General features: G+C 42.4%; 1 protein-coding gene across 1 annotated transcript in view; it reads left to right on the plus strand.

Moving 5' to 3' along the window:
• The first annotated feature begins 14,496 nt into the window (after positions 1 to 14,496).
• The window catches only part of TAF4 (TATA-box binding protein associated factor 4), a 34,592-nt gene continuing 24,314 nt past the window's right edge, over positions 14,497 to 24,774 (plus strand). Inside the window, exons 1-2 of the mRNA XM_057379970.1 lie at positions 14,497 to 14,844; positions 16,772 to 17,860. Coding sequence (XP_057235953.1) covers positions 14,529 to 14,844; positions 16,772 to 17,860 — 1,405 coding nt within the window. The 5' untranslated portion in view covers positions 14,497 to 14,528. The remainder of the gene's footprint in view (positions 14,845 to 16,771; positions 17,861 to 24,774) is intronic.

Below are 24,774 nucleotides of genomic sequence, written 5' to 3' on the forward strand. Positions count from 1 at the left end.
GCTTCCCGCGCTGCCGCGGCTGAGGGGAGCGCGCTGAGGGGGGCTGAGGGCAGCCCGGTGACACTGAGCCTGTGCCACTGTCCCTTGTGTGGCACCGCTTCTCACCCGGGGGGTACTGCCCGCCTGTCACCGCCCCTCCTTCGTGTAGCATTGTCCCTCGCTTCTGTGGCAGAGCTGCTGTCACATAGCGCGGGGAGAAGGGGATCATCTCCTTCTCGTCACGGAACAGCCATGGCTGTGTCTGCCCGAGCCTCTTCTCCCTCCGGTGCCGCGGTTGGTGCTGGCAGAACCGCTGGTGCCCGGCAGGCCCTGCCCTGTCCCCCCGTGCCTTTGTTCGGCTGTCCCGGCGCGGTCACCCTGTGCCAGGCCGCAGCTGCGGGATGGGACCGCTCCGTGCGGCGTCTCCCGGGAGCTCCCCGGCCATCTGCGGGTCAATGAGAGACAACCGGCAGCATCTGGCAGACATGGCCACAGGAGGTGAAATCCCTCACCGGCGAGAGGGTGGACGGCGATCAGGCAGGGCAGTTGCATTTAGGGCAGCGGGTCAGAGTGCACAGATCTCGCTAATTTGTGTGACGCAAATGAATGAGATTGAAACGCAGCAGCCGGGGACAATACAGCGGGAGCCATTGTCTGAGTGCRGGGAGGTTCGCTGGAGCTGCAGGCGCCCATGCTTTGGTTACATGTCTTCCATCAGCGATACAACAGCGACACGGGAGAACGCAGCCCACAGGTTTATCCCCGTGTCAGGACGCCCTGCATCCTAGCACACGATGRCTCGGAGAGCTGTTCTCCCAATGCCCCAAGCTGTCTGCCCTGTGACCTTAGGTATTTTATGGTGCTATTCTTCATGCTGTTTATACAGCCTGAGGAGCAGATCTCCCTGCCTGAACAGGGCAGATGCTTCCTTTCCACTCTTACAGGCACACGTGTGCTGTCTTTTCCTTRTTAAATTGTCCCTGTTCTAGCATAGAGTTCCTCAAAATAGATAAAATTTTAAAAAATTATTAATTGGGCAAGTAGTATTTTTGAATACGAAAATCAGCCCTTGAGGTCAGCCCTTTCAGATTTTTAGCTCAGTCCAAAGTATAACTTACAGAGTGAAAGCAGAGATTCCTTTTTTATTGCAGTAAACAGTGCCCTTTAGTGGGCAAATTGCTGGTTAGAAACTTCTCTGATGGAAAAGCTGCTCCAGTTCCTCTGTATGAGTGTCTARTTTAGGAATGTGGAAAAGTTCAAATGGAGAAAAGATAGGGAAAGCAATAATAGAAAAATAGAAAAAATRTGGCTGCTCAGTTCAGGACAGCCWCAAATAATTATTTATCATGAAAAAAATGATGTCAGTAGTGCAACCAAAGGTAGAGAAACAGAACTGCTTTTTTTTGGCTTAGATCCTCCAACTCCACAGCATATTTAACTTAAATTTTCTTTTTTCCTCTCTTAAAATATATTTTAGAGATAGTAAATGGGATTCCAGGTTTTGCTGTTCAATTAATTTTTTTTCTTTATGCAAATCAAAATGTCACCGGTTCATAAGCACTTCTAGTACCTTGTTATTTATTCAGCACAAGGTATTATTATGATTGTTTTAGTCTATCACTTTTTTTTTTTTTTTTCAATAACAGGCTAGAAAGAGGCARTCACATGTACCAATACAGTGATGTGGATCCTGCAGGAAGGCTAATTAAGGCAGTGTGGAAAAAGAAAACTACACCAAGATGGCATGACCTTACACTGGTAAGGAGAGATATGCAAACATAAAGAATTTTAGTTATAATCACCATGGCCATAAATCAACCTGCTTCTGGAAGATACTCTTATTGTAATGAATTTCCTCAATATCTTTTGTTTGACAACAGTCAGAGATAACAAGTGATCAGCAAGAAGAAATATGATGCCTGACATTTTAAGTGYCCTGTTAGTATTATTTATTCTGCTAAAAAATACAGTTCTTCATCCACTAAGTGTTGAAAGGGGGAAGGAAAGAGCATCTTTCACTGTGTAAATTCATGACAAGTGTGCTGTCCTGAGCATCCCTCATATGAAGAGGGAACATTTGGCTTCATRTGAAGAAGCTGACTGCAGTTCATYATGGCTTTTGGAAGGAATCTGTCAGAGAGGCACCTGGTGATCACAGCAGACAGGATTCACAGAACAGCTATTTGGACTACAGGTAACTGTGGTCTTTGGAGAGTGGAGGTAGGGTACAGTCAGATCGTGTAACTGCATAGCTAATTCATTTACAGGAAAACCTGTATTGCCAGAACTCAGGAGACTCCCATGGCAGCTGGAAGGCAACCAGAGGCATTTGGGAAGGTCACTATCCATACATCTAAGCACATTTCATAGCAGGTAAAAAAACCCTGTGACTTACAGCAATGATGAAAATTTGTGGGGTGTGTGATGGTGAGCGAGAACTTGTGTAGTGGATGATGGCCACATCCATGCACATGTGAGCTGAGCTGACTCAGGTGAGTTCTGGCAAAGATGAGGACAGACCAGCAGCTGGCAGGGCACCTGTAACAAGCTCCAACTGCTGGAAGAAGGAAGCCAGGCACTGGCTGCTGAAGCATCATCACCTCTTGCACCAGGGGACAGTGGGATGCATTTGCAGTTGGTGGCAAAAAAAAAGAAACAAAAGAAACAAGCATGGAAAATGGAAGAAGTGAAATGGAATAGAGATTTGAACTTGGGTGCAGCAAACAAAAAAATGATACAATGGAAAGGAGAAATGTTTAAGACCTAGAGGAAGAGATGTTAGAAGAGTAGTTTCTAAGTAAGATTATGGTAGCTGCAGGGAAGGAGGGGAAGGTCACCACATACAAAACACAKTTCTGTAGAGATCTGGGAAAGGGGAAAGATTCAGAAAAGATGAGAAGGATAAAAATGATCCATCCTTGTAAGGGTTTTTACTCTACACAAAGAAAAGCTGATTAAGTAGAATACAGAAAAAAGCATATAGATTCAACTGAATTGAGCTAAAAGGGAAGAGAGAGGAAAGGGGAATGCAGTAAGGACAAGGAAAAAAATGAAAATATTAAGAAACAGAAAAAAGRAAAACTTGATAACCTCTATTTAGATCATGTGGACTTCATACAATTAGTTTCTSTATTTCCCCCAGTGTTAGAACAAGAGATACAATGATGGATGTAGRAAATAGTGTTTCATTACATTAGTGTGTCTTACCTCAGGAAAAGGGGTTTGTCTTCCGAAAAAAAATCCATAAAAAAATAAGTGTTTTCTTTTTTATTTCAGAAATAAATACAGAGACTCTTATACCTGTAATGTTGTTCTGTCCTCTCTCCCCTTTCTCTCTTTTCCTTTTGCTCAGTTTTGAGTCTGTGCCTCAGGCATTTTAATTTTGACATCTTTCATCCCACCCCCATATATCACATTTAAAATAAGTTTAACTCCTGGTTTTAAATGAAATATTTTATAAAATGTCATAGTTTTAGGCTTGTGGGGGTTTGGTTCTCTTAATTAGTACCTCGACTCTGTAGTCAGTGGCACTGGCATAAATCTGCATTTTTCCATTGCACTTCTCAGCAATCCAAGGGCATTACACAGTCATGACAAAATATATTTTACCAGTGAGGAGGAGATGGCAGCGATTAAACTTTTTATCCAGACCCACAGAGTGTGAGCATTAAATTGAAACCACACTTTGGGCACTGTTTATTTGAATGCTCCGACTGTATCAAATACAAACATARGAGGAGGAAATGCTCATGTGAGTTTGGCTGAAAACAAAYTTATTTTRTCCAGATACACTGTGTTTGCTACAYATGGTGTGAGTATCTGAGATAAGGAATTACCTATAAAGATTAAAAAAGTAGCCTTTTGTATTACTAAAGGGCACTTAATCTGCATTGTTTAATCAGCTTTATTATAAATACACTCATGTTAGAATGATAYATTTTTATTTGCTTGTTCCATTAATTCAATCCCATTTTTCATACTTTAGTCACTCTTTCCCCTGATAAATCAACCATTTTCTGAAGGGAAAGGCATTTCCTCGCTGTAATGCAAAACAATAATTTCTTTTTGTACTTGTGAAAATCCAGTGGTAAAATTACAAAAACATGCTTGAGAATTTTTCTGTTTGTGTAGCACTTCCATGTGGAAGATTCAAATTACCAGTCTGACTTCTAAACTCTCCAGTTTTTTAAGATATATAAATATATCCACTTAAATGTATGGGATAAGCCAACAGTGCTGTTCTGACCTGCCCAGTCTTTGCTGTTTTTGTGCTATGAATCTACTTAAAAGTTATGTTTAATGTCCTGAACCTATTGAGGTTAGGAGTCACTTTTGATGCAACAGAGTAAGGAGGAAACGTACATTTACTTGTTTTTATAAAACTGGATCTTGGACATRCATAACATCTTTTATTAGAATGAACACAAACTGCCATTCCAGCCTTTCCACACACCACTACTCCAATGTCTACTGTATGGAAATGAGACTAAAACCCACRCTCAGTACTAGACATTAGACTRAGAACACAASCCAAAATCCTGCCTATTGCASTTCATTTCATCATTGAAGTACTGGGGAATGGAGCAGTTGARSAAGTGCAAGTACCTTTTATACCAARGCTTTCTGGATCRTGAATGGCAAGATGMAGTTATCCTGGCTAAGTAGGTAGTGATTTATTCACAGATGGGGAAGCTGGATATAATTTTAACAGACCCTTTCATGAAGTTACATGGATAGTGTATGTGATACAAAAAAAAGGTTTACAAAGGCTGAAATTTGCAGTTTGGTGACAAAAGTTAAAGGAAGAAGACTTTTAAGTTAGACCTAGATTCTAAAAAAKGCATTTATGCATCTATCTCTCATTGAAAAGATTAAGAGGATTCACACCTAAGCTTAGAAATAATTAGGATGTAAAGAAATATAGTTGTCTATCTGGGAGAGCAGGAAGCACTGAACAATGCCTAAGATATTAAGTTCTATTAGGGTCAATTTCTGACTGGTTTTTTTTTTTTTTTTCCTGCATAGGCTGCTTTTCCTTGGAAACTGTTGCACTGATGTGAATGGCAAACCTCTGTGTCCTCCCCACAGATGCACTGTTGTGAAGGCATGGGATGAAAGTGTGATTTCAGAAAGTTCTTTCAGACAAGGTGAGCAAAAGGTGCATTGAAGACACACTGAAATGAGAAAGAAGGAGGTAATAAATGGAGAAAGGAWGCAAAAAATTGTGTTACAGGGATGAAATGCTGCAGAGGATTAGTCTGCAGGGGAAGATTTTGTAGAGGTTCACATTTACTGCATTAACTGGGAGAGCAAGAATCTGTGTATTGAGCCTTGTGCCCAACTTTCTGAGAGGTTCAAGAGCTGCAGTGATAATCAATTATCTAAATCCACTTCTGGACTTGAGAGAGCCCAAGTTATGGCCAGACTGTCACAACTGACCTGCTTGGTACACTTGACAGTGTCTCAGTGGAGAGACCAAGGAGCAGATAAGAGTACAGCCTGCTACATCACTCTGAACAAAAAATTCTGAACAAAACATTTCAGAACAAAATTCAGAATATTTCTGAACAAAATCAAATGTTTTGAAGAGTACAAAACATACTGCAGAGCCCTGGATGTTGCAGACCAGCAAATGTGACCATTCCCTGGTGAGAAATCTACCTCTGTTTGGCTAAAATTCCAGAAAGCTCGACAGGGATATTTCTTCAAGGGCTCCTCCTTCTCTCTCTGAACTTTTCTCTCTCTTCAAATTATTGAACACTCTCCAGCTATCAGAACTGAGCCTATTTCCTTGTCACTGAGACTTCAGTGGGGTTGAACCAAGATGGTGCTGCACAGCTCTTGCTGTGCAAATCAAACCATTGGGCAGCAATGCACATCGTTGGACTGAGAACRTAGAGGAAAGAGTTCTTTATTAGATGAGAATGTAGAGGAAAGAGTTCTTTATTAGATGTTTTAGTTCAGGGACCTCCTTTGCATTAATTCTTCACAGTGGGCTGTCCTTCAGCCACAGAATCTCCCTCTCCTTACCTGTTTTACAAATGAGTTGTAGATTTGGCTTCTTTCTGTTCAGTGAGGTAAGGGATCATTTTACCAGCCTTGGCAGTGTGCTGTTCTTTCCCTGCTCAACATCTGCTGCAGTTTTCATGGCTTGAATTGTTCCTGGACTTGTTTTAAAAGGCATGTTTCAGTAATGTCTTTGAGGATGTGAATTATTAGTCATTGTTTTATCTTCTAGGGTGTTCTTCATTTATCTTTGTTATTTTCCTTTTTAAAAYAAGACTAAAGAGGCTTTGAAGTTTAAAGTTTATAGGTTTTAAWTCACGTTTAGGTTGAAGATACCAAGAATGGTAAGGTAAATCATAGGAATAGGATTTTAGTACAGTTKCAGAAAGTAATTTATTTTTGTATGACAATAAACTGGGATTTAATCTCTTTCTAAATCATGCTTCTCCTTACCATTCATTGTAGTATTTGTGTACACACTTTTCACATACACATGACRAATCTGACATTTACTGTTCCAAAGCCTTTGTGTTATTTGTACTTCATACCTCATTTCTCTATTATTTAATGTATGACAGGGTGTTTGATATTTAGTGCACTTTTAAACCACTTTTTTTTTCTTCTGTAAAGTAACAAAAACATCTGAGATTTGACTTTTCAATTTTCTCACTTAATTCTTACCAATATGCTTGATTTTTTTCCCAGAACACCTCACGTCTTCATCTTGGACTCTGCATTTTGCTCAGCAGCATCCTAAATAYTTACTCTGCCCATACATCACCTGTGCCAAACTTCCAAAGGCTATTTGGGACACACAGTTGCTAGTATTTGATATTTTGGAGACAAAAAAAAGTTTGTACAAGTTTAACTTGGCGCAGAACTGGTCTGAAAAACYTTAATTATTATTGATGAAGCAAAAAGAAACCCAAATAGAGTTGAGAGTGAGGCTGTGAGTTAGAAAAAAAGAAATAATATTTATTCTACACTGAAAGAAATCTGATATTTCYATTTGTGGAAGAATGAACTGAAAGCCTGAACTGCACAACTTTTCTACTGTCTGCAGCAGGATAATAACTCACTCTGGTCTTTACGGGGCAGTAGTCAGTGATTCAGGCCCTGTGGGATGCAGATTCCTCACTGCTCAACTCAGATATGAAAGAGRATGGTGTGACTCCTGTGGGGAGATGATCCTTCTGAATTACCAAGTTTGATTTCAGAACATATAAAAGCAGTCCTACTGCAAGACAAGGTTTAAGGATTCTGTTTTCCAATAATCTCTTCTCATTGCAGGAAAGCTTTAGGAAGGGGCAACTTGGCACTGCACAGACTTTTTGGGTTTGTTTTTTTTGAGTCAGTGGAAATGCTGGTAACAGTCCAGGGGTAAGAGCCAGCATGTTGTACAATCACACCAGCACAGGAACCAGTATCCAATTTAATAGTTTTGGAAGTCCCAGCAATTTTACATTTGATGGGTTCTTGCTGGATGAGCATGTAGCAGGGATGGTTTCAGCCTGCCAAGTTGTACAATTCTGCTTGCATGGCTTCATATCAAGGAATAGAAATGAATAAGTAAACTTAYTGGCCCACCAAACTTCACAGAGCAGCAAAACTAGCTCCCTCTTTTGCTCTGCTGAAAAATAGTTAAGAGAAGCAAGTTTTATGGTTTCATAAAACCAGTTTGAATTGCTAACATAAAAACTTACAAATTGTCTGTTGCTTCCAAAGCTAGTCACATTTTCTAATCAAGAAACTGTATTTGTTGCCTGCCATTTACTCTGATCATTTATAAATGGTTCTTGTACACACATAGAGGGGTTCACTGTCCTAGCTAGAAAAACTAAGTAACACTGAGAGCAATTTTGTTATATTTCTGTGGTAATGGAGGAGTACTGCAAGTTACCCCACACAAACAAAACCCTCTTGGCCCTCCATCTGGGTGTGTAATTTCCTTTGGGTTGGAAGTTTTGCCCATCTTGTCTTTTAAAAGATAAAATCTTTGTCTGACTTGCTTCAAAACAAGCACTAGTTTCTTCAGGCAACTATGGGAACAGGTCCCATATTTAACTTGTTTGCATTTTCCAAAATGGGCAAAAGCTTATTAAAGGAATAGGGGCAGTTCCTTGAACTCTGCCTCTGATAGTGAGRAGATTATATTTTAGGTAGTGTAGGAAAGTAACATATAGTCTTGAATCATATCTTCAACTATTTAGGTTGCTGGAGAATCCAGAAAAAAAATAAACTTGTCTAATAGCCTGTCTAGCTGTGTTTTCATTAAGTCTGAGGCAGCTCAATAAGGAAGTTATGGCATGATTTATTTTAATCAGTTATTACAGAGGAGTCATTAAAAAACAAAACRAAACAAAAACTSGGCAAAATCTTCCTTACATACTTTTTGCATTCCAAATCCACAAAAAGTTTAGATAAAATCTCATTTCATTACAACCAAAACAAACCTCCTGTACTAGACTGCTTTCATTTTTTTCTTTAAGTGATGATGTTTCCATACATCTTCTGTCTACACTGGCTTTCCAGTCCAGTGTCTTTCATGTCTGTTTTCTTTATAATCTCACTAGGGTCAGTCAGGAATTCTATTGTCTCCTAAGGCTTGGTAAGAGCATTTGACAGACTGTGAACTAGGGATGGAGTAGGGAAAAYGATTTAGCCATCTTTCACTTACTTTTATTTAAGTATTTTTGAAGGCCAGTGAGTGGAGGGAAGCCTATAAAGAAGGAGGATAACACCAATTGCCATAACTGGTCAATTGTTAAATGTGTCCAACTCAGTATCAGGAGAGGGCAGGAATCCATTAYTGGAATATCCATGGTATCATGTACYATTTAGGTTRTCTGAGGGCRTATTGTTGATAAAACATCACTGGCAGGATCATACTTTGCTCATAAAGACTCACAGAAAAAAATGTAGCCAAACCCRTCAAAGTCACCTCTCACTAAAAATATTTCAAATATATTCTAACAAATCTTGACTGTAAAATGTGCAAATTGGATTTCCAGTAATGAGACCCATCAGTAGGCACATTTTCTTGACATATTCTGTCCTGGAAATAGTGATTCAATTTTCCAAAAGTCCTTTAATTTGCTTAGAGAGGAAAGCATTTTCATTTTGCCCAGTCAGTTCTAATAATTTGCTAAATTCAAAATATGTGAAATTACTGAAGCTGGTTGTAGTGACCAGAAGGAYCTCTAATCTTCAAATAATATTTTTCTTTTTCCCATGAATCGTGTAGGCTTGCACAAGAAATTTTTCAGAACAGGTGAAACACAAATCATTGTTGACATGCCTGCTGCTTGTCTCTTCCACAGACAGAATTCTGAACATTTGCTGGTAATCTCCTCAGAAGATTTGCTTTAGAAATCTCTGTTAGCTGCTGGGGTGTGTGGTTAGAAACGTGCATCTTCTCCTGTAAGTAAAGTTCTCTAGGATTTCCCTTACAGATGAGTCTGGSTATTGATACTTCCTGTCTAGGCAGTAACAAGCATGACAAGCTAGATGAAGAGCAGTTGGGAAGGGAAAACAGTTTTCCACAGCTCTTTTATACTTTAAAGCCTTGAAGGATTTGAAACAATAACCCTTTATCCCCACAGTATATTTCTGGGCGTTTTCTTTTGGGCACCGGATGTCGAGTTCCGTGGACTTTGGAATGCCTCAGGACAGCTACACATAAATAACTCCTGTGTGAATTGCATGTAGCATGTTTTMGTGGCACAGTCTTCTGTCTCAAACACTAAGGAGATTACCAAGGCAATTGTGTGCTCAGCTGACTTTTCATTTTGAAATTCAAGCTCATTAGTATCCCTCTAACAGATATTTTCTACATTTTTCCCAATTAGGGTTCCCAGTTGTTAAGTACCTTGGTTTTAAAAAGAGGATATCCCTTAAGATGTTAGATAATATATTTATTCAATCAAATACATTTTATGGAAAGAAGAGTTTGTTTTTGTTCTACATCTGGAGTAGATACAAACACATATTTAACTGKGTGCTTTTGCCATTTCTCTTCCCTGGCAGCATCATGCAAGATTTCTGTCCAGAACACTCAATTGTAGTCACAGGACTGGTGCTTCTGTGGCTGGCAGAAACAATCCAGTATCCATGAGGACAGACACTGTCCTTCAGTGGAAACAGGAGTGTGGGTAGGTATGATTATTGTAAAATAAAAAAGGACTTTACAGTTGCTCTGCMAATCTACTGTTCATCTCTGCTTATTTTACAGTGCAAGGGTTAAGAGATTTTCCTGCAGCATACCATACTTAATTATGAATATTAATCCCTATTAGGGGCATTAGACTTCTTCAGGGATTCACCTAAGGACAACTGAAGTACATGGGATGATTTGAACACCAAGGCTTTAACAGTATTTTTAGATTCCACGGAGAAGACAGTCAAGAGTGTAGACTACAAGGGGCACTAAAGTTGCTTTATTTACTCACTTGTGTATGTCTGTTGTAAAACTGCATTTGCCTCTAAAATCRAAGATTTTAAAACACTTAAACCAGGAATATTTTTCCTATAGATTGTCAAATATTTGTATTCCAGATGCAAATGATGAAGTCTTGCTTTTGCTGAACACTTGCTAGTGGACACCCATGTGCAGAAGAATCAGCACAGACTTTCAAGATTACCAATGGGGAACTTCTGCACAGAATTGCATTGCCTTCAACCAGGACTCCATTGCTGTGTCTGCTCCTGACGTTTTGTACTTACCAAATTATCCACTGAACTCCTGTGCTCCTCAAAGAACAAAAAAAAAGGAAATGGGGTACAAGATAGAAAGGTAGGAAGGGATACTGGGTACTGGGATAGTGCAGCTTTATGAATGAAACCAAAATTTGGGGTTTTGTTGAACACTTTCCAGTGGAGACGGACACAAGTGTGAATTTTGTCATCTTGTTTGACTAAACTTGTGGAATCAAGGTAGTACTGKTTAAATCCCAACTTTCAGCATTTCATATGATCTTGGGTGAGGAGCAGAGAGAAGGGCAGGAAAGAAGAGCAAAAAATCACCAGTCAAAACAGTAAGTTTTTCATCTATTTATTGATGGCCCTTTAGCCTTCTGATGGGTCAATTAAGACCAAAATCATCTGTAGGCTTCTCTGATGTGTCCTTTGTCACCCCAACACCTCTGTCAGATATTCCTGCAATGAGTTCCAGGCTAACAACATTCAAACAGAAAGAGAATGGCATTACCATAACCTGAAACACTCTCTGTGTCATGATCTACATTGTAGATCTATGGTGAAAAATAAGTGTTTTAAGTAATAAGACACTAAAGGGAACAGGTTAAAGGAACTGACACCTCTCCATTTTTCCTGGATAGCTCCTGCTAGCTTCTCTTTGAGCAGAGAACCCATATGGGCCTGTAATGTTCAAGATCTTTTGATATAACTAAATGGTGCTGATGGGTGAAGTCCACAGCATTTATTGTATATTGAGACTGACTATTTCTACATCAACACCAATAATTACCCAAAATCCATTACTAGAATTCTTCAGCAAGTTCCTCTTYTTGTATCATTTAAAACGAAGCAGTACAGAACAGAGGAGCTGGAATCCCTGTCCTGAAGAATTCAGTCTAGAAATTCACTTCCAATGTCAAACAAGAGACAGAGAGTATGAAAAGATAAATTATTCAGTAATGAATCCTACACACTTATAATGCACAAGTTGTAATGAATCTCAGTTGCTCTTGTAATTTTGTAAAGTTGTTTACCTAATATGGTAGATGTGCCATATGGTACACTAAAGAGAGTGTTAGAATGAGGACGTGAAGATTTCGAGGTTTTTATTTCTAGTTTTGTAGGCATCTGTAAACTACATTCAAGCTGTCCTACAATGTGAGCAGAGGAAGAATGCAGGCTGCTCTGCCCCTTGATGCTGACTGCTGCTGCCACTTGATAACATCCTCCATCTCTTCCTGCCTTGTTCCTCAGGCACWGTGGCCCAGCACGAGGCTGTACCCTGGCTAGATGCCATCAAAGAAAGTCTTTCAGCCACTCTGCACCTTTAGGCTGGTTTAGCTTAAGTCAAGYTTTTTCACCCTTAATAAATCATTTGAGCAGCTGATGATTAACTCTTCTTTGGGTAGGGAATGTGACCAGGCTTCTATTCCAGAGAGTTCTTTGGTATGTTRCTTATAGAATTTCACCATAGCTAAAACTAGCAACGTGCTCGACTGTGGCAGCAGCAAAGAGGTTGGGACTGCCCTGCTCAAAACAGCATTCCTGTCTTGTAAGAAAGGGGCAACGTGACCTACAGTGATGTCTGTAAAATCACAGCTACTTTGCAGTACTCTAATTTGTCAAAAATTGATAAAATGGGAGTTAAAATTCATACAGATGACAAGGGCAGTTTCTTCTTGCTCACCCTTGAGTTTCAAATGATGACTGAGAAAAGCTGATGACTGATAATTTGACTGCAAGAATAAAATATTAATATAAAACTTCTCAGAGGATGTAGGCAGTTCCTCGGAGTGATGCCATGGGGTGAAGTGAGCAGAGCCTCGGGAAAAGCTTAACATTGTAAATTTTAGTTATCAGCCAAAGTCTGCTGCAGGTGAGAGTAGRACATAGAAACTAGAAAAGTAACATCCCTTACAATGAACTGAATTTCTAGGMTTTTTTATTTAAAGATTATACTATTATTTGGGCCTGTATGTTAGGACCAAATACGTATCAGTTTTTATGTTTTCCCTGTGAATTTTTGGCAAACAGATTCTCCCTTGTAGGCGTGTTTGCGTRTTTGGGGGCAGGGTAAGACATGGACAGTACTTCAGCACTGTTCCCATTGCTCATGGGGTCAACTGTCAAGCAGGTCAATTTAATTCATGTAAGAGTACTACAGAGTAAGTGATCACCAGAAATATGTGATGGGGGAAACGACACCAACATCTGGGCAACCCTAAGTAGAGAAAAYTTGGATGTTTTTAGCGATCCCCTTCTCACACAAAACTCATGGYTCTTCTTCCAGGTCTCCACCAGTCTCCAGGCAGCAGCTTTCAGGMCAGTTAATTCCCCAGAATCATCAATCAGCAGGTGCTGATCCCACTACAACAGAGTTCCAACCCCTAATGCCACCCATTCCCAAAACATAACAGCAAAGCTTATTTTAAAATACTAAGAGATGCTATTTTAAGCTTGSTAGCCCTTAAAACTTGAAAGTTAAGGTAAATCAGGCATTGGAATAGGTAGTGGAATAGGTTACAAGAGAGGTAGGGGAGTCAACACCCCRGAGGTGTTTAAGAGGCATCTGAATCTTGCAATGGCTAATGTGATTTGGTGGTTTAGGGGTTACAATGGTAGTGCCGTTGGACTTGATCTTAAAAGTCTCTTCCAACCTTGATGACTCTGTGATTCTATTCTGTGAAAGATAAATCATAGCATCCGATAATATTGTTCCAATTGCATCTGGTAATACTGTTCCAGTAATTCAGCTTTCTGGGGAAGCAGCGCCTGGTATAACAGCGCATTTATTGAAAGGCGGGTTGTGTTTTTACGTTATTTACTTCCTTTATAATGGTTGCACAACAAGGTCAAAGTGCAGCCGCCTCCTGTAAGCGATCATGTCCACCTGCAGCCAGCGCCCGGCCGAGCCCCGTGGGCCGGGCCGGAGCCCCGGGGGCTCCGCTCCTCACCGAGCGCCTGACTGCGGAGCGCGGCTCTCCCCCAAGGGTTAAGCGRCGGCGGGGGTGTAACGCGGGCTGACACACGGGCGGGGATCGCCCCGCCGTGCCGGCTCGCAGCTGCGACTGGACCGTTCAAAATTGCCGTCTCCCTCTCTTTTCCCCCCCGCCTCCCCTCTCTCTCCTCTTCCTTTTCCCTTCGCGGCGCTGGGCTCGCAGCCGGGCGCGCTTTCCCGGGGCTGGCCCCGGCCGTGCTGAGTCAGACCGCGCCCGGCGCCCGCCCCCGCGGCCCGGCCGCACCGAGGGGCTGCAGCCCCCGGCTCGCCCCGCCAGCGGCGGAGGGAGGGAGGCAGGCGCGGGGGGCTCCTCCTTGCCCGCTGCCCCCGCCCGGGGCTGGGCGTGTGCCCCGCCCGCCCCGCCGGTGGATCAGTTACACGCAGCTGGCACAGGTGCGGGGCGCCCTTCAGACTCGCGCCGGCGGGGGAGACCCGGACGCAGGGAGCAGCAGGGAAAACATGCAGCCATTTTGGGCCGAGGCAGACAAAGAGCCGCCGGCGGCCGCGGCCTCCTGCGCCACCCCGCGCGGCCCCCGAACCCCCCGCACCCGCGGCGCGGCCGCACCTAAGGGCCGCAACCCCCGCCCGCCCGCGGCCGCCACGGAGCCACCGCCGCCGCCCGACTCCCAACTAAGCATTCGCAGCCATTTGCACGGCCTTTTATAGCGCGGGCGCCGGCCAATCAGCGGCGGGCGGAATCCCTGGCCGGCCGGTGATGTGCGGGCCGGGCGCTCGCGCCTGCGCAGTTGGGTGGGGGGGGCCGAGTGTGAGCGGGGCGGGGGGAGGAGGGAGGAGTGAGAGGGGAGGGGGGGGAGGAGGGAGCCGCTCACAGGAACCCTCCGAAAAAAAGATGGCGGCGGGCTCGGATCTGCTGGATGAGGTTTTCCTGAACACGGAGGTGGATGAGAAGGTGGTGAGCGACCTGGTGGGCTCCCTGGAGTCCCAGCTGGCGGCCTCCGGCCACCACCACCAGCACCACAAGGCGCAGGAGCCCCTGAGGGCCGCTGGGGGGCTGCTGGGGAACCATGTTGTGAGCAGCAGCAGTAGCAGCAGCAGCCCTAGCCCCAGCCCTGGAGGAGTAGTAGTAGGAGGCAATGCTAATGCCCAAACAGAGAGCAGCAGCGGCAGCAAGATGGGACTGAGTGCCCCAGAGATCACAAAAGCAGGTAACGTGGGCAGGGGTGGGGGGCTCTGAGGGAGAGGGGCCCTCCCCTCCCCCCACTCCCCAGCTCCCGCTGCCTCCTTCCCTCACTGCTTTCCCCCCTTTTCCCTCTCTCCTCCTTCTCGTTGTGGCAGGAGCGGGAGTGCAAAGGGTGGTATCGATCATACGGGGGAGAGCCTCCCCTCATCATGCCCCCTCGGTGTGTATCCGCGCCTCTGCTCCCTCCCCTTTATTTTCCCTCCTCGCCTGTGCTTACTCGAGGGTGTTGGATCATGTGTGGGGGCAGCCGCCCCGCAGAAAGAGCCGGCAGTGCCCGTCCGTGACTCTGCCGGTCCCCTCTGCTTTTCCTGCCCTTGTTGCCGGAGTGTAAAAGGGTTCTGTTAATCTCGGGGACTGAAGGAGGCAGAGCCCACCCCCTTGGTCATGGCTGTGCCTCCCATGCCGCCTGTGACTGCTCCCCTTTCCTTTCCAGGGCTGGAGGTTATGGGGGGGATTCCCTCTTGATAATGCCGCCTTAGCTGTCTGTGTAAATGCTCCTTCCCCTCCCCCTCCGCTGTTGCTGAAGTGGAAGGGGGTGTTATTAATCATGACACCTATTTCCTGTAGAGGAGGAAGCGAGGGGGGATTTCAAGGGGAGGAAGTCCCTCAAAATGCTTCCCCCCCATATCTGCTTGCCTTGATATTCCCCCCGCACCCCCTCCCTTGTTCCAGGGGCTTGAAGGGGGCATCCAACACCTCCCATTCCTTCTCTGCCCTCAAGGGGGGGTTGTCACAACGCCGGGTCCCGGGAAGGGGGGGAATTCAGGCCACAACACCCCACCTTGCACAGCGCCTTCTCCCACCCGCCCACCCCCGGAGCTTCCCCCCTTCGTGTTGTGAGGGTTATACGGGGGGCAGTGTGAAGGCTGGGACTGAGGGATCACTACGTGGGAATGGAGGGAAGCTGTTTTGTAGGGGGATTGAAAGGAATGTCTCCCCAGAACCTCTCTGCAATTCTCCCCTCCCCCCTTTTTTATTTTTGATTTCGTGTTGCTGAAGTGTAAGAAGATACTACAGACCCTCTGTTATGATTGATGAAGCTCTTCTTGGAGGATCTCCTTGACCCTTATAATGTGCATCTCAGTATTTGCCTGTCACTATTCTTTTCCCATTTCTGTCTCATTAGGGCCAGGACCTGGACTGTGTGTGATTGTGCTTGTACTAACACCAGGCCTTACCAAGGGGCATGAGGATTATTCAGGACAAGAAACTACATCATYTTGTCCTTTCTGAAAACCAGCTTTGCTGTTTATTTATTTATTTTTAGCTGTCTGGCTGTGGGAACTTCAGATCAGAACAAATTCTGTAATAAAGAAGAGGGGTTTTCTAGAAACCTACTCCAGGCTGTACTTCTTATCTTGCCAGGCTGATGTTTTTCTTTCCTTTCACTTTTCATATTTTGCTGTTGTTGAGCCTCCTGATCTGACTGCCTTACTCTGTAGGAGATGACAGAATTAAAGAGTAATGTGTGCTTGGTCTAGGGAATATGTCTTAATAATGTGTCTTCCATGGCAATTTTYCCTCCTTTGCAGTTGCAGTCTTGTTGCTAAATGGGATGTCAGGCTCTAGAATGGGGAAGAGGTCTTGGAAGATCTTCTTCCTCCATTCCCTTGGTTCATATTAAATCTGTTTTCCCTGTTTCATCTTACTGTAGKGTCAAAAGCAGGGCTGTTACAATTAATACTGAATCTGCCAGTCTCTGGTGGGATATTGGAGGCTTTAAGATAACGTCTTTGAAGCCATGTTCAGTTTATACCCTGTCCTGTTTTCCTGGCTCCAGGCAGGCAGCTTGGGAGATGAAGAAGACCTGRCGATGGGGGAGAATATTCTGTCTTCTGTCTCTGGACTTCTCTTCTTGCTCATTCGCTCTGTTTACCCTTGTTGTTTTGCAGGGGCAGGAGGAGTRCAGGGGGGTGTTATTAATCATAACACCAGGTCCCAGACTTCAGCTCTGGATGGAGCCACCACAACAAGCACCAGCACCACCACTGCAGCAGCAGGAGGATCTGAAGTCACTGCTGCTCCAGGGACCCTCAGTCAGGGCAAATCGGTGGTTATCAGCACCATGGCAACTGCCTTGTCCACCAGGAATGGCAAGATTGGGACCACGACAGTGCAGACTTTGAATGGGAGTAACGTGGTGATGAACTCTCACCACACAGGAAGTGCTGCTTTCTCTGGGACTCCTGTGACTGCCAACCCCGCTCCTGCACCTGCTGTTGCCCCTCTTGTTAACAATGGACCTGGATCTGTGGGGAAAGGAAACGCTGTTAATGCTGTTTTGCCCTCAGCTTCTAACACTGTCATCCAGACTTCTTTCCTTAATACTGCTGTGTCCTCTGCATCCTCCTCCTCGCCCACAGTGATCTCCTCGCAGCCACCACCGAGCGTCGGCACCGGGGCACCCACGGTAACGCTGGTGAGACCCCCGATCCACACAGCAGGACCCACGGTAGCTGCAGCTGGTGCAGCCACTCAGAACGGGAGCAATACTGTGATCAATTCAACCATCAGTGTGGGGAGTTTTCCTGCTGTTGCCACAGCCACTGTGGGATCTGGAGTTTCCCTCCAGACGTCACTTGTGAACAGCCAGTCTGGTTCCACTGTGGCAGCAGCTCCTGCCACACAGGTCATCAAATCTGAGTCTCCTAAAACTATAGTCCAGGCAGTATCCCAACAGCAGACACTGGCTACTGGTGGCCAGCCCAGTACTACAGGGGGTAACATGATTATTGGGCAAACTATGCAAGCTGGGCTCTCCAATGTTGCTCCCAATCCCGGTGGGATACCTCCTGCGGCTCCTGGCACCCCCACAGGAATGGCTAAAGGCACTGCCAATACAGTGGCACAAAGTCTGCCAAGGACTCCAACACCAACTACRAGTGGAATCAGAGCAACTTTGACTCCTACAGTTTTAGCACCTCGTTTGCCTCAGCCACCTCAGAATCCAACTAACATTCAGAATTTTCAGTTACCGACAGGTAAGTCAGAGGWTTGAGGGGTTTTATTTTGGAAGTATATTTCTTGAAGGGAGGAAGGAATCCAAGTAAGATTCTGTGCCATTTAATTGTGAATTGTGGAAAAGGCATTACATGTAACAATGAGAATAGTCTGGTGTTGAGTAGTCGTAGCATAGTAGCATTCCACTACTTAGTGTCTGATTTTGGGTGACCAAAATGTCTTTTCAGCAGTAATTGAAAATAATTCTGCCTGGTATCTTTGTTCCAATGTGAGCGTAGATGAAGCTGCAAACTGCCAAAATGCGACAATGGAATATTATCCAATGAAATGTTACTATTTCATTAGTACAAAAGACATTTTGACTTTTCAGGTGGTTTTGTCAGTAGTTTGTAACCTTTATGTGCTGCTCGGTTCCCTCCTGTCCCTGCATGCCCCCAGTACCAGAGAGCTCTCATGAACAGAGAAGCAGAGGATACAGTGCAGCAAAACTACCTACTTTTGCTTTAAATACCTTCAAAGTCTGACTTAAAAACTCACAGATTTGAAGCTTATGATCGTCTTTTTCGTCACTGGCATTCTGATACTTCCTATGTCCTTACCTCACCCTGTTGTGTCTAGGGCTACAGCTTTTGTAGTAGCTAGTCTCATGCTTAGTGCTGAGCATCTCTGGGCAAGGAATCTAGTCCTGAACTCAGTGGGTGAGTGAAAAGCAGGAGATGAGAAGCATTTCTGTGCTCAGAACTGTTCTGTCCCTCCTTACATATCCTAGATGTCGAGTTTTAAGGTTATATATTCACTGTTATTTTGAGTCAGGCTTCTTGCTTGTATCCACTTTGATTTTTAACTGCAAATACATGTGTGAACCTACGCATTGCTTCCTGTCCTCCTCATAATGCATACAATAGCTGTATTCTTACTGTTCAGTGTTTTCAGGGCARTATGCAAAGAGCAGCTAATTAAATTTTGCTACTAACACGGAATKAAATCAGTGATGGTTTTAGTAAGTGATTTTAGTAAAATACAAGTGATCTTAGTAAAATACATCTCTTGGAACTCCTGACCGACCTCAGAGCAATGCACCTGTCACATAAAGTAGATGAGGAATTATGTACTGTGTTACTAAATGCTGTGTTTTTGTGTAATATGCTGTCTGTGGTATGTGATGCCATGTAGTTTGATGAAGTCTGTCAAACATTCTGTGTATCCAAGTACTAACTGGTATAAATATTCCTCTTTCTTTTTTTTTGTGTGTGGAAGATTATTCCATATATGAGTAATTTGAATGACATGTTGCTAATTTAAAAAATAGCAGTAAAACTCAGATCTTGAAATCCTGGTGCTTGATTTGAAGGCTGTAAATTTATAGGCAGGAAAAGCCTTATTTACTGCCATAGTGTATCAAAAGATTGGTCCAGTTTAGGCTACTGCCATTTATAGCTGCATTTTTGTTAATACTGCATTGTAAACCTGATTATGGAGGAAAATAATACTGTGGAGTCCAGTGGGACCTTTTTTCAGGTAGCTGGTGTTTTCAGACTGCCACAGCATACTGAAATGTGTTACTCTTAGAAGCAGCATTGCCGGTTCTTAAGCAAAATTGGACCATAAATTGTTCCTTTGGAGTTCTCGATAGATCAAGGTAGAACAATACAGGTTCTAAGCACTTGGGTTTTTATTAAGCACTTTWCTTGTTGGTCCTACACTTACAAAAATATTTATAACTTAAAAAGAGTAAGCATGACTCTTAAAATAAGCAAATATGTGTGACGGGGTACATAGAAATTGAAAACGGAGCTCTTACATGGTAAGACAGGGTTAATATTGAACATTTTCTTASTGGAACAGATTATTATTCTTTTAAATTGCTTTAGCTTGTTTTTTATACTTGGCAAAAGTAGCCAGTTTTGAAAATGCTTTGCATGAACCATTTCTTTCAAAACTTAAGAACTGTTGGATGCTGGGCTGTTACAAACATCTCTCAGGCGCAAGGGCCAAGCACCTCTGCAAGTCTGCCCAYGTGCAACTACTGTGATCTTCAGCCAAGTGCAGGTACATTCATAGTGAAAGAATAGGTGGCTGTGCTTTTGAAATTGTATTTTAAATGACAGCATCATAGGCCAGATTTTTAGAGGCTGTTTGTTRCTGTGAAGCTGCAGTGCTTGTGTGATGTGCACCTACTGCACRCATTGAATTTGCATTCACAAGTTTGTTTTTTAAAGTTAGTGTGTGCTAGTAAGAGTTTCTAAGACAGTGCTTGAAATAGTTTGAAATYCTACACTGCACACACGGCTTTTTACACCAGTAATTATAAACACTTAGAAAATTCTGATGGAAGGTTTGACCATGACAGCAGACGTTTTACAGTTATTTTCTTATCCACAATTACTGTTTCTATCTCTCCAAARTACAGTTACAGTGTCACATGTATGGAAAGAAGAATATAAAATGTCAGCAAGAGTTATTGACCTGGGGCTTGAAAATTAGGAACCTTTCTGGGTTTCAAATGTTTTCTTTAAAAGAGCAAGTAGAAAATAAACTCAATCAATGATCTTTAAAGTATACTACTTTTAAAATAATGCTTTGTATTGCATCAAGGCAATTGTGCAACAAACCCTGACTGACCAGACTGGAGATGTTTGAAGTACCAGTGGACCATAATTGTTGTGACCTTACTGGGTTTTAGTATATTATTTCTCCAAGGAACTGGTCTATTGAGGGTATCTGTGTATTAGTGATGGCTTTCCACTTTTGACATCCTTGAGGAAGAAGACTGTTGTCCTTAGTCATTTCTTCAGAAGCCTATGTTTGGAACTTCATGCTCCAGTTGGACAGATTTGGGTAATGAAGGTCCCAAAATAACCTTACTTATACCTTCCTAGAAAAGACATAGAAATATTGTGAGGTGATTTTGTAAGGGGGTGAGAACACAAGTTTATACAATACTGCCTTAAGGATGCAATGCTACTGAAACTGACTGGAAATAAATTGAATTAAGTTTGTTGTTTCTGAGTGTTTCAGTAATGAGAAATGTATTATGTACAATAATATAGTAAGGGGTAGAAAGTCAGTGAGTTTGTTAAARCAGAAGTCAGTGTTCCACTGTTAGAGGTGCTCAGAAAAGTCTGCAGTAAAGTATAACTGGGATTATGCCCTAAAATTTATCTTTTGCATTGTAATAATGTATAAAGTTGTTTAGAGGTCATTGGTGACACAGGGTAGAATCATCTTGTTAAAACTTGGGTACTTTAAAATAATTTTKGAAAATCCCAAATTGTCCTGCATTGCTGTACTAGAAACCAAACATCTGTGAGTTTCTGCTTACTTAGGAGTGCTGTCAACTTGGGATTCAAAGATTTGCTTTCTCTTCTTGAAAATTCATGTAGTTACTCTCTTCTGCTGTATCTATAAGTACAATAATCTYAAAAGTTTTTAAGGTGCCTGCTTAGAGAAAGGAGCAGATTGATGAGTGCTGAAAATAGAGACTAAAAATAGTACAGAGCAGGTAGGTCTGCGCAGTTTTCTCTACAGGCTTAGGTGAAATTGAAAACTAGAAACTTTCACTTCCCTCTGTCCCCCTCTTTTCTTTTACCTTCTGAGTGATTGTCAGTACTTACGAAAATTTGGTGGCTTGATCATACAGACTGCTATTTTCCTGGTTAAATATGATTTGGTGACAAGTAGCCCTGTTTGAAGATAGCAGATAGGATGAGTTGTCTTCATGTTTTTTTTTTTTAAATTCTGCAACCATGCCCAGTTTTCCCGGTAGCAACAGTGCAGTTCTGCAGCTGTTGTAGAACAGAAATGTTTTGTCTTGTATCTAAAAATAAAACTTTATTACTTTCTCAAAACTCAGTTGGATCTGCCAGTAGCTGGTGATAGGGGATGAGACTATACATTTCTTCTTTGCTTTCTTTCTGGAGGGCATCTCATGTACCTTTTCTGTGGTGAGGACAGGATGGGCCTTTTACAGACTGAGAAACTGCTGGGGCCCCTTTAACAGTAGAATGTTCCAGAGTTCTGAATTCTACCCGTGGTTGAAACTTATCGTTGGTGCTTTCCAGAAGGAAAGGATACCTGAAAGAGCAGAGCTGTACATCTCCACATCCTGGGAGATGTTCTCTGTGGATATGCACACTCAAGGTTTTCTACTTGGCTTTAGAGGCTCAAAATTTCATTTGGTGATAAATGGGAGCTTTTCTTTTGTAGAAACGGATTGTTTTTTAGCTTTTGTTCACTATCCAAGAAGGATTCTAACTAAGGCTGTGGTTATGGTGTCTTTAGGATGGGAAAACTACCTGAACATGATTTAAAGCATGGTTTTGGGTCCTTCTGACTTGAGCAGTTGTATCTTTTGGAACTGGAGTAACTGAAAAATAACTCCTGCAGGGCTGGTTCTGTTACCTTCAGTTGGGAGTTGGGGTGGTAGGTGGTTGGCCAAAGGAGAGCATATAAAAAATGGTGAAGGGTGRCAACTGAGAAGAATGAAACAAACAATTCGTGTTACTTTTTCATCCTGAGTGCCTCATTCTTTGTGTTTGCTTTGTACTTGAAACATGTACCCCAGAAGTGGACAAAGTAAGCTAGGAGGTAGATAGATGAAGAAATCATCAAGCTTCCCTACATGAATACAAGAAATACAGAAAGGAACAGTAGAAATACTATGAAGTAGTGGAATGTGGTTGTTTCTATTTCTCACAGACTAGTAAGCGAGTTCAAACATATCCTCATTATAGTTTCCCTGTATGTTGCATGTGCTGCCAATATTATGCCTGTTAAGTGTGTTGGCATGGCTCGATTTTGTTAAAAATAATGTCTGCAAAGAACCATGACAATGGGGGCTTCTTAGAGTACTTATAGTTTGTTTTACTTTCAAAGCATTTTACAAAACTTAATCCTTGCAACATGCCTGTGTGGTTGGTAAATAAAGTAGTATGAACTCTGCTTTAGAGCTGGGGGAAAGAGCAWGTTAAAGAAGTTCTGACTTGCCCAAGGCCATGCAGAAATCAATATTTTGCCAGGATTAGCTTGGAAGTCCTATACTTGGCATGTAAAGCAGTATCTGTCTTTCTGGAAGATAAGTGTRGATCTCTTCTGCAGAAYKCTTCTGGATGMGGGGTGGATTTTAKKTTCAAATCATGCATCAGCAAAAGGAACATTCTGCTTTATTTGGAATCTGCTACATCAGATCTGCCATATGTCACCAGACTGAAAGTTGTGTTTGTTCGCATTGSAACTTCCATAACTGAGGACTCTTGCATGCTTGGCTTTGTACCCCAAAGAACCTGAGGCTCAGAGAGCTATCCAATAGGATTTTTCGGTTCTGTTAAAAGAGTATCTTGATGTTTTGCACATCTGATTAGAGTGTATCRTTAAGTGATGGGATCTAATGGGAATATAATTGTGATTCTGTTAAATCATGAAAGCTATTAACTCTGATTACATAATGTTCAGTTCTGTTATGAAAAATACTGTCCCCAACAGCCTCTGAAAGTGCATGTATGGAGARGGTCTGTATGATCTTCAAATTGTGATCTTCTGGGTTTATTGGTATCACTAAGCTTTTTGATAAAGGTTGTTGATCATTAAGCAAAAGTGATTTATTTATTTTGAAGTGTTTTGCTCTCTGCAAGAAGTTACATGTTTTCCATCCCTGGCAATCTGGCAGRTTGCTTATGAAACCTTTTTGGTTTGAGTACCACAAATCTGAATGTTGCACAGGACTTGAATCCCTTATAACACAGGATGCTGCAGCCAGGTTAGCAAACGAGGTGAAAATACATCAGTTTTGGGCATTGATAAGACATAAATTAAATCACAAACCTTTCAAATGAAGTATTTTGGTATATGAAAGCTTACTATCATCTTCCTCGTTTTCGGAAATGATATGTAACTATAATTCTAAAAAAAGGCATGAAGTAGTTCAAGAACACAGTTGAAAATACTGATATTTAAATTGTCCGGGTTCAAGGAAAGAGAATACTGGTGTATTCTGGTGTCTAGAAAGGTTTTTCCTGTAGAAACTATGTGATCAATACTGCGTCTGCTCAGAATGAAGTAGAAGTCACTTAACACATTGAACATTTTTTGTTACTATATGTGTTTTTTGGTCAGAAATATTYAAAATTAACATTTTTACCTGAAAAGAGCCACTCTTGTCAAGATTATTGTTTGTGTTGAAACTTTGTGAATGTTTATATCCCCATTTATCTGTCTGAATCTTCTTGAATTTGCTGCCATTGCTTCATGCAATGTTGGAAGACATTAGCAAGTTTAGCTTTACGTTAGGCATGTTATTGTGAAAGAAGATTTGAAGAGGTAGTASCACAAAGAAAGAATTTTGAAAATACTGTTTCTCACAGCTGAAGGCAATAATAGAGAGGAGATTTTAGTCCTAGTTAATAGACAGTTACTTGAGGTGTATTATGAACCCTAAAGCTCTGTATGAAGGAAGGCCAAACTCTAGGGAGAGTGTGTTGCTCACAGGTGACAAAGGGCTTTTTCTTTGCACAGCCACAGGTCTGTTCCTGTGTGCAAATCRTTTTATCAGCCCTCTTGCATCTGCTTCCTCATAAGAGAGGCAGAATTGCTTATACAACATATACACACACCAGGCTGTAATTAAACAGGTATAAAGATTATGTGATCATCCATATTTCAGATTAGATGAGGCTTTGTTTTGTTTTCTTTTTTCACTGTGACCATGGACACGTGAATAGAGCTTTTTGGTGGTTTTAAACCTTCTAGGACAGTTTTACCTCAGCTTACCTCTGGAAATTTTTACCCCAGTTCTGTTCTGTGGGAATTCCCTTTCAGAAATGCTGGTTGTCTTCTGGAGGTGTGGGCATCTCWAGTAACTGAGAGCTAATTTTTTACCACCAAGCCTCCTGTCTTGGAGTAATTTTATTCAGGTGTATTTCGCATAATATYTAATGTA

Source organism: Malurus melanocephalus, unplaced genomic scaffold, assembly GCF_030028575.1.
Source record: "Malurus melanocephalus ecotype Western Australia unplaced genomic scaffold, MMel_1.1 scaffold_428, whole genome shotgun sequence".
Lineage (NCBI taxonomy): Eukaryota > Metazoa > Chordata > Aves > Passeriformes > Maluridae > Malurus > Malurus melanocephalus.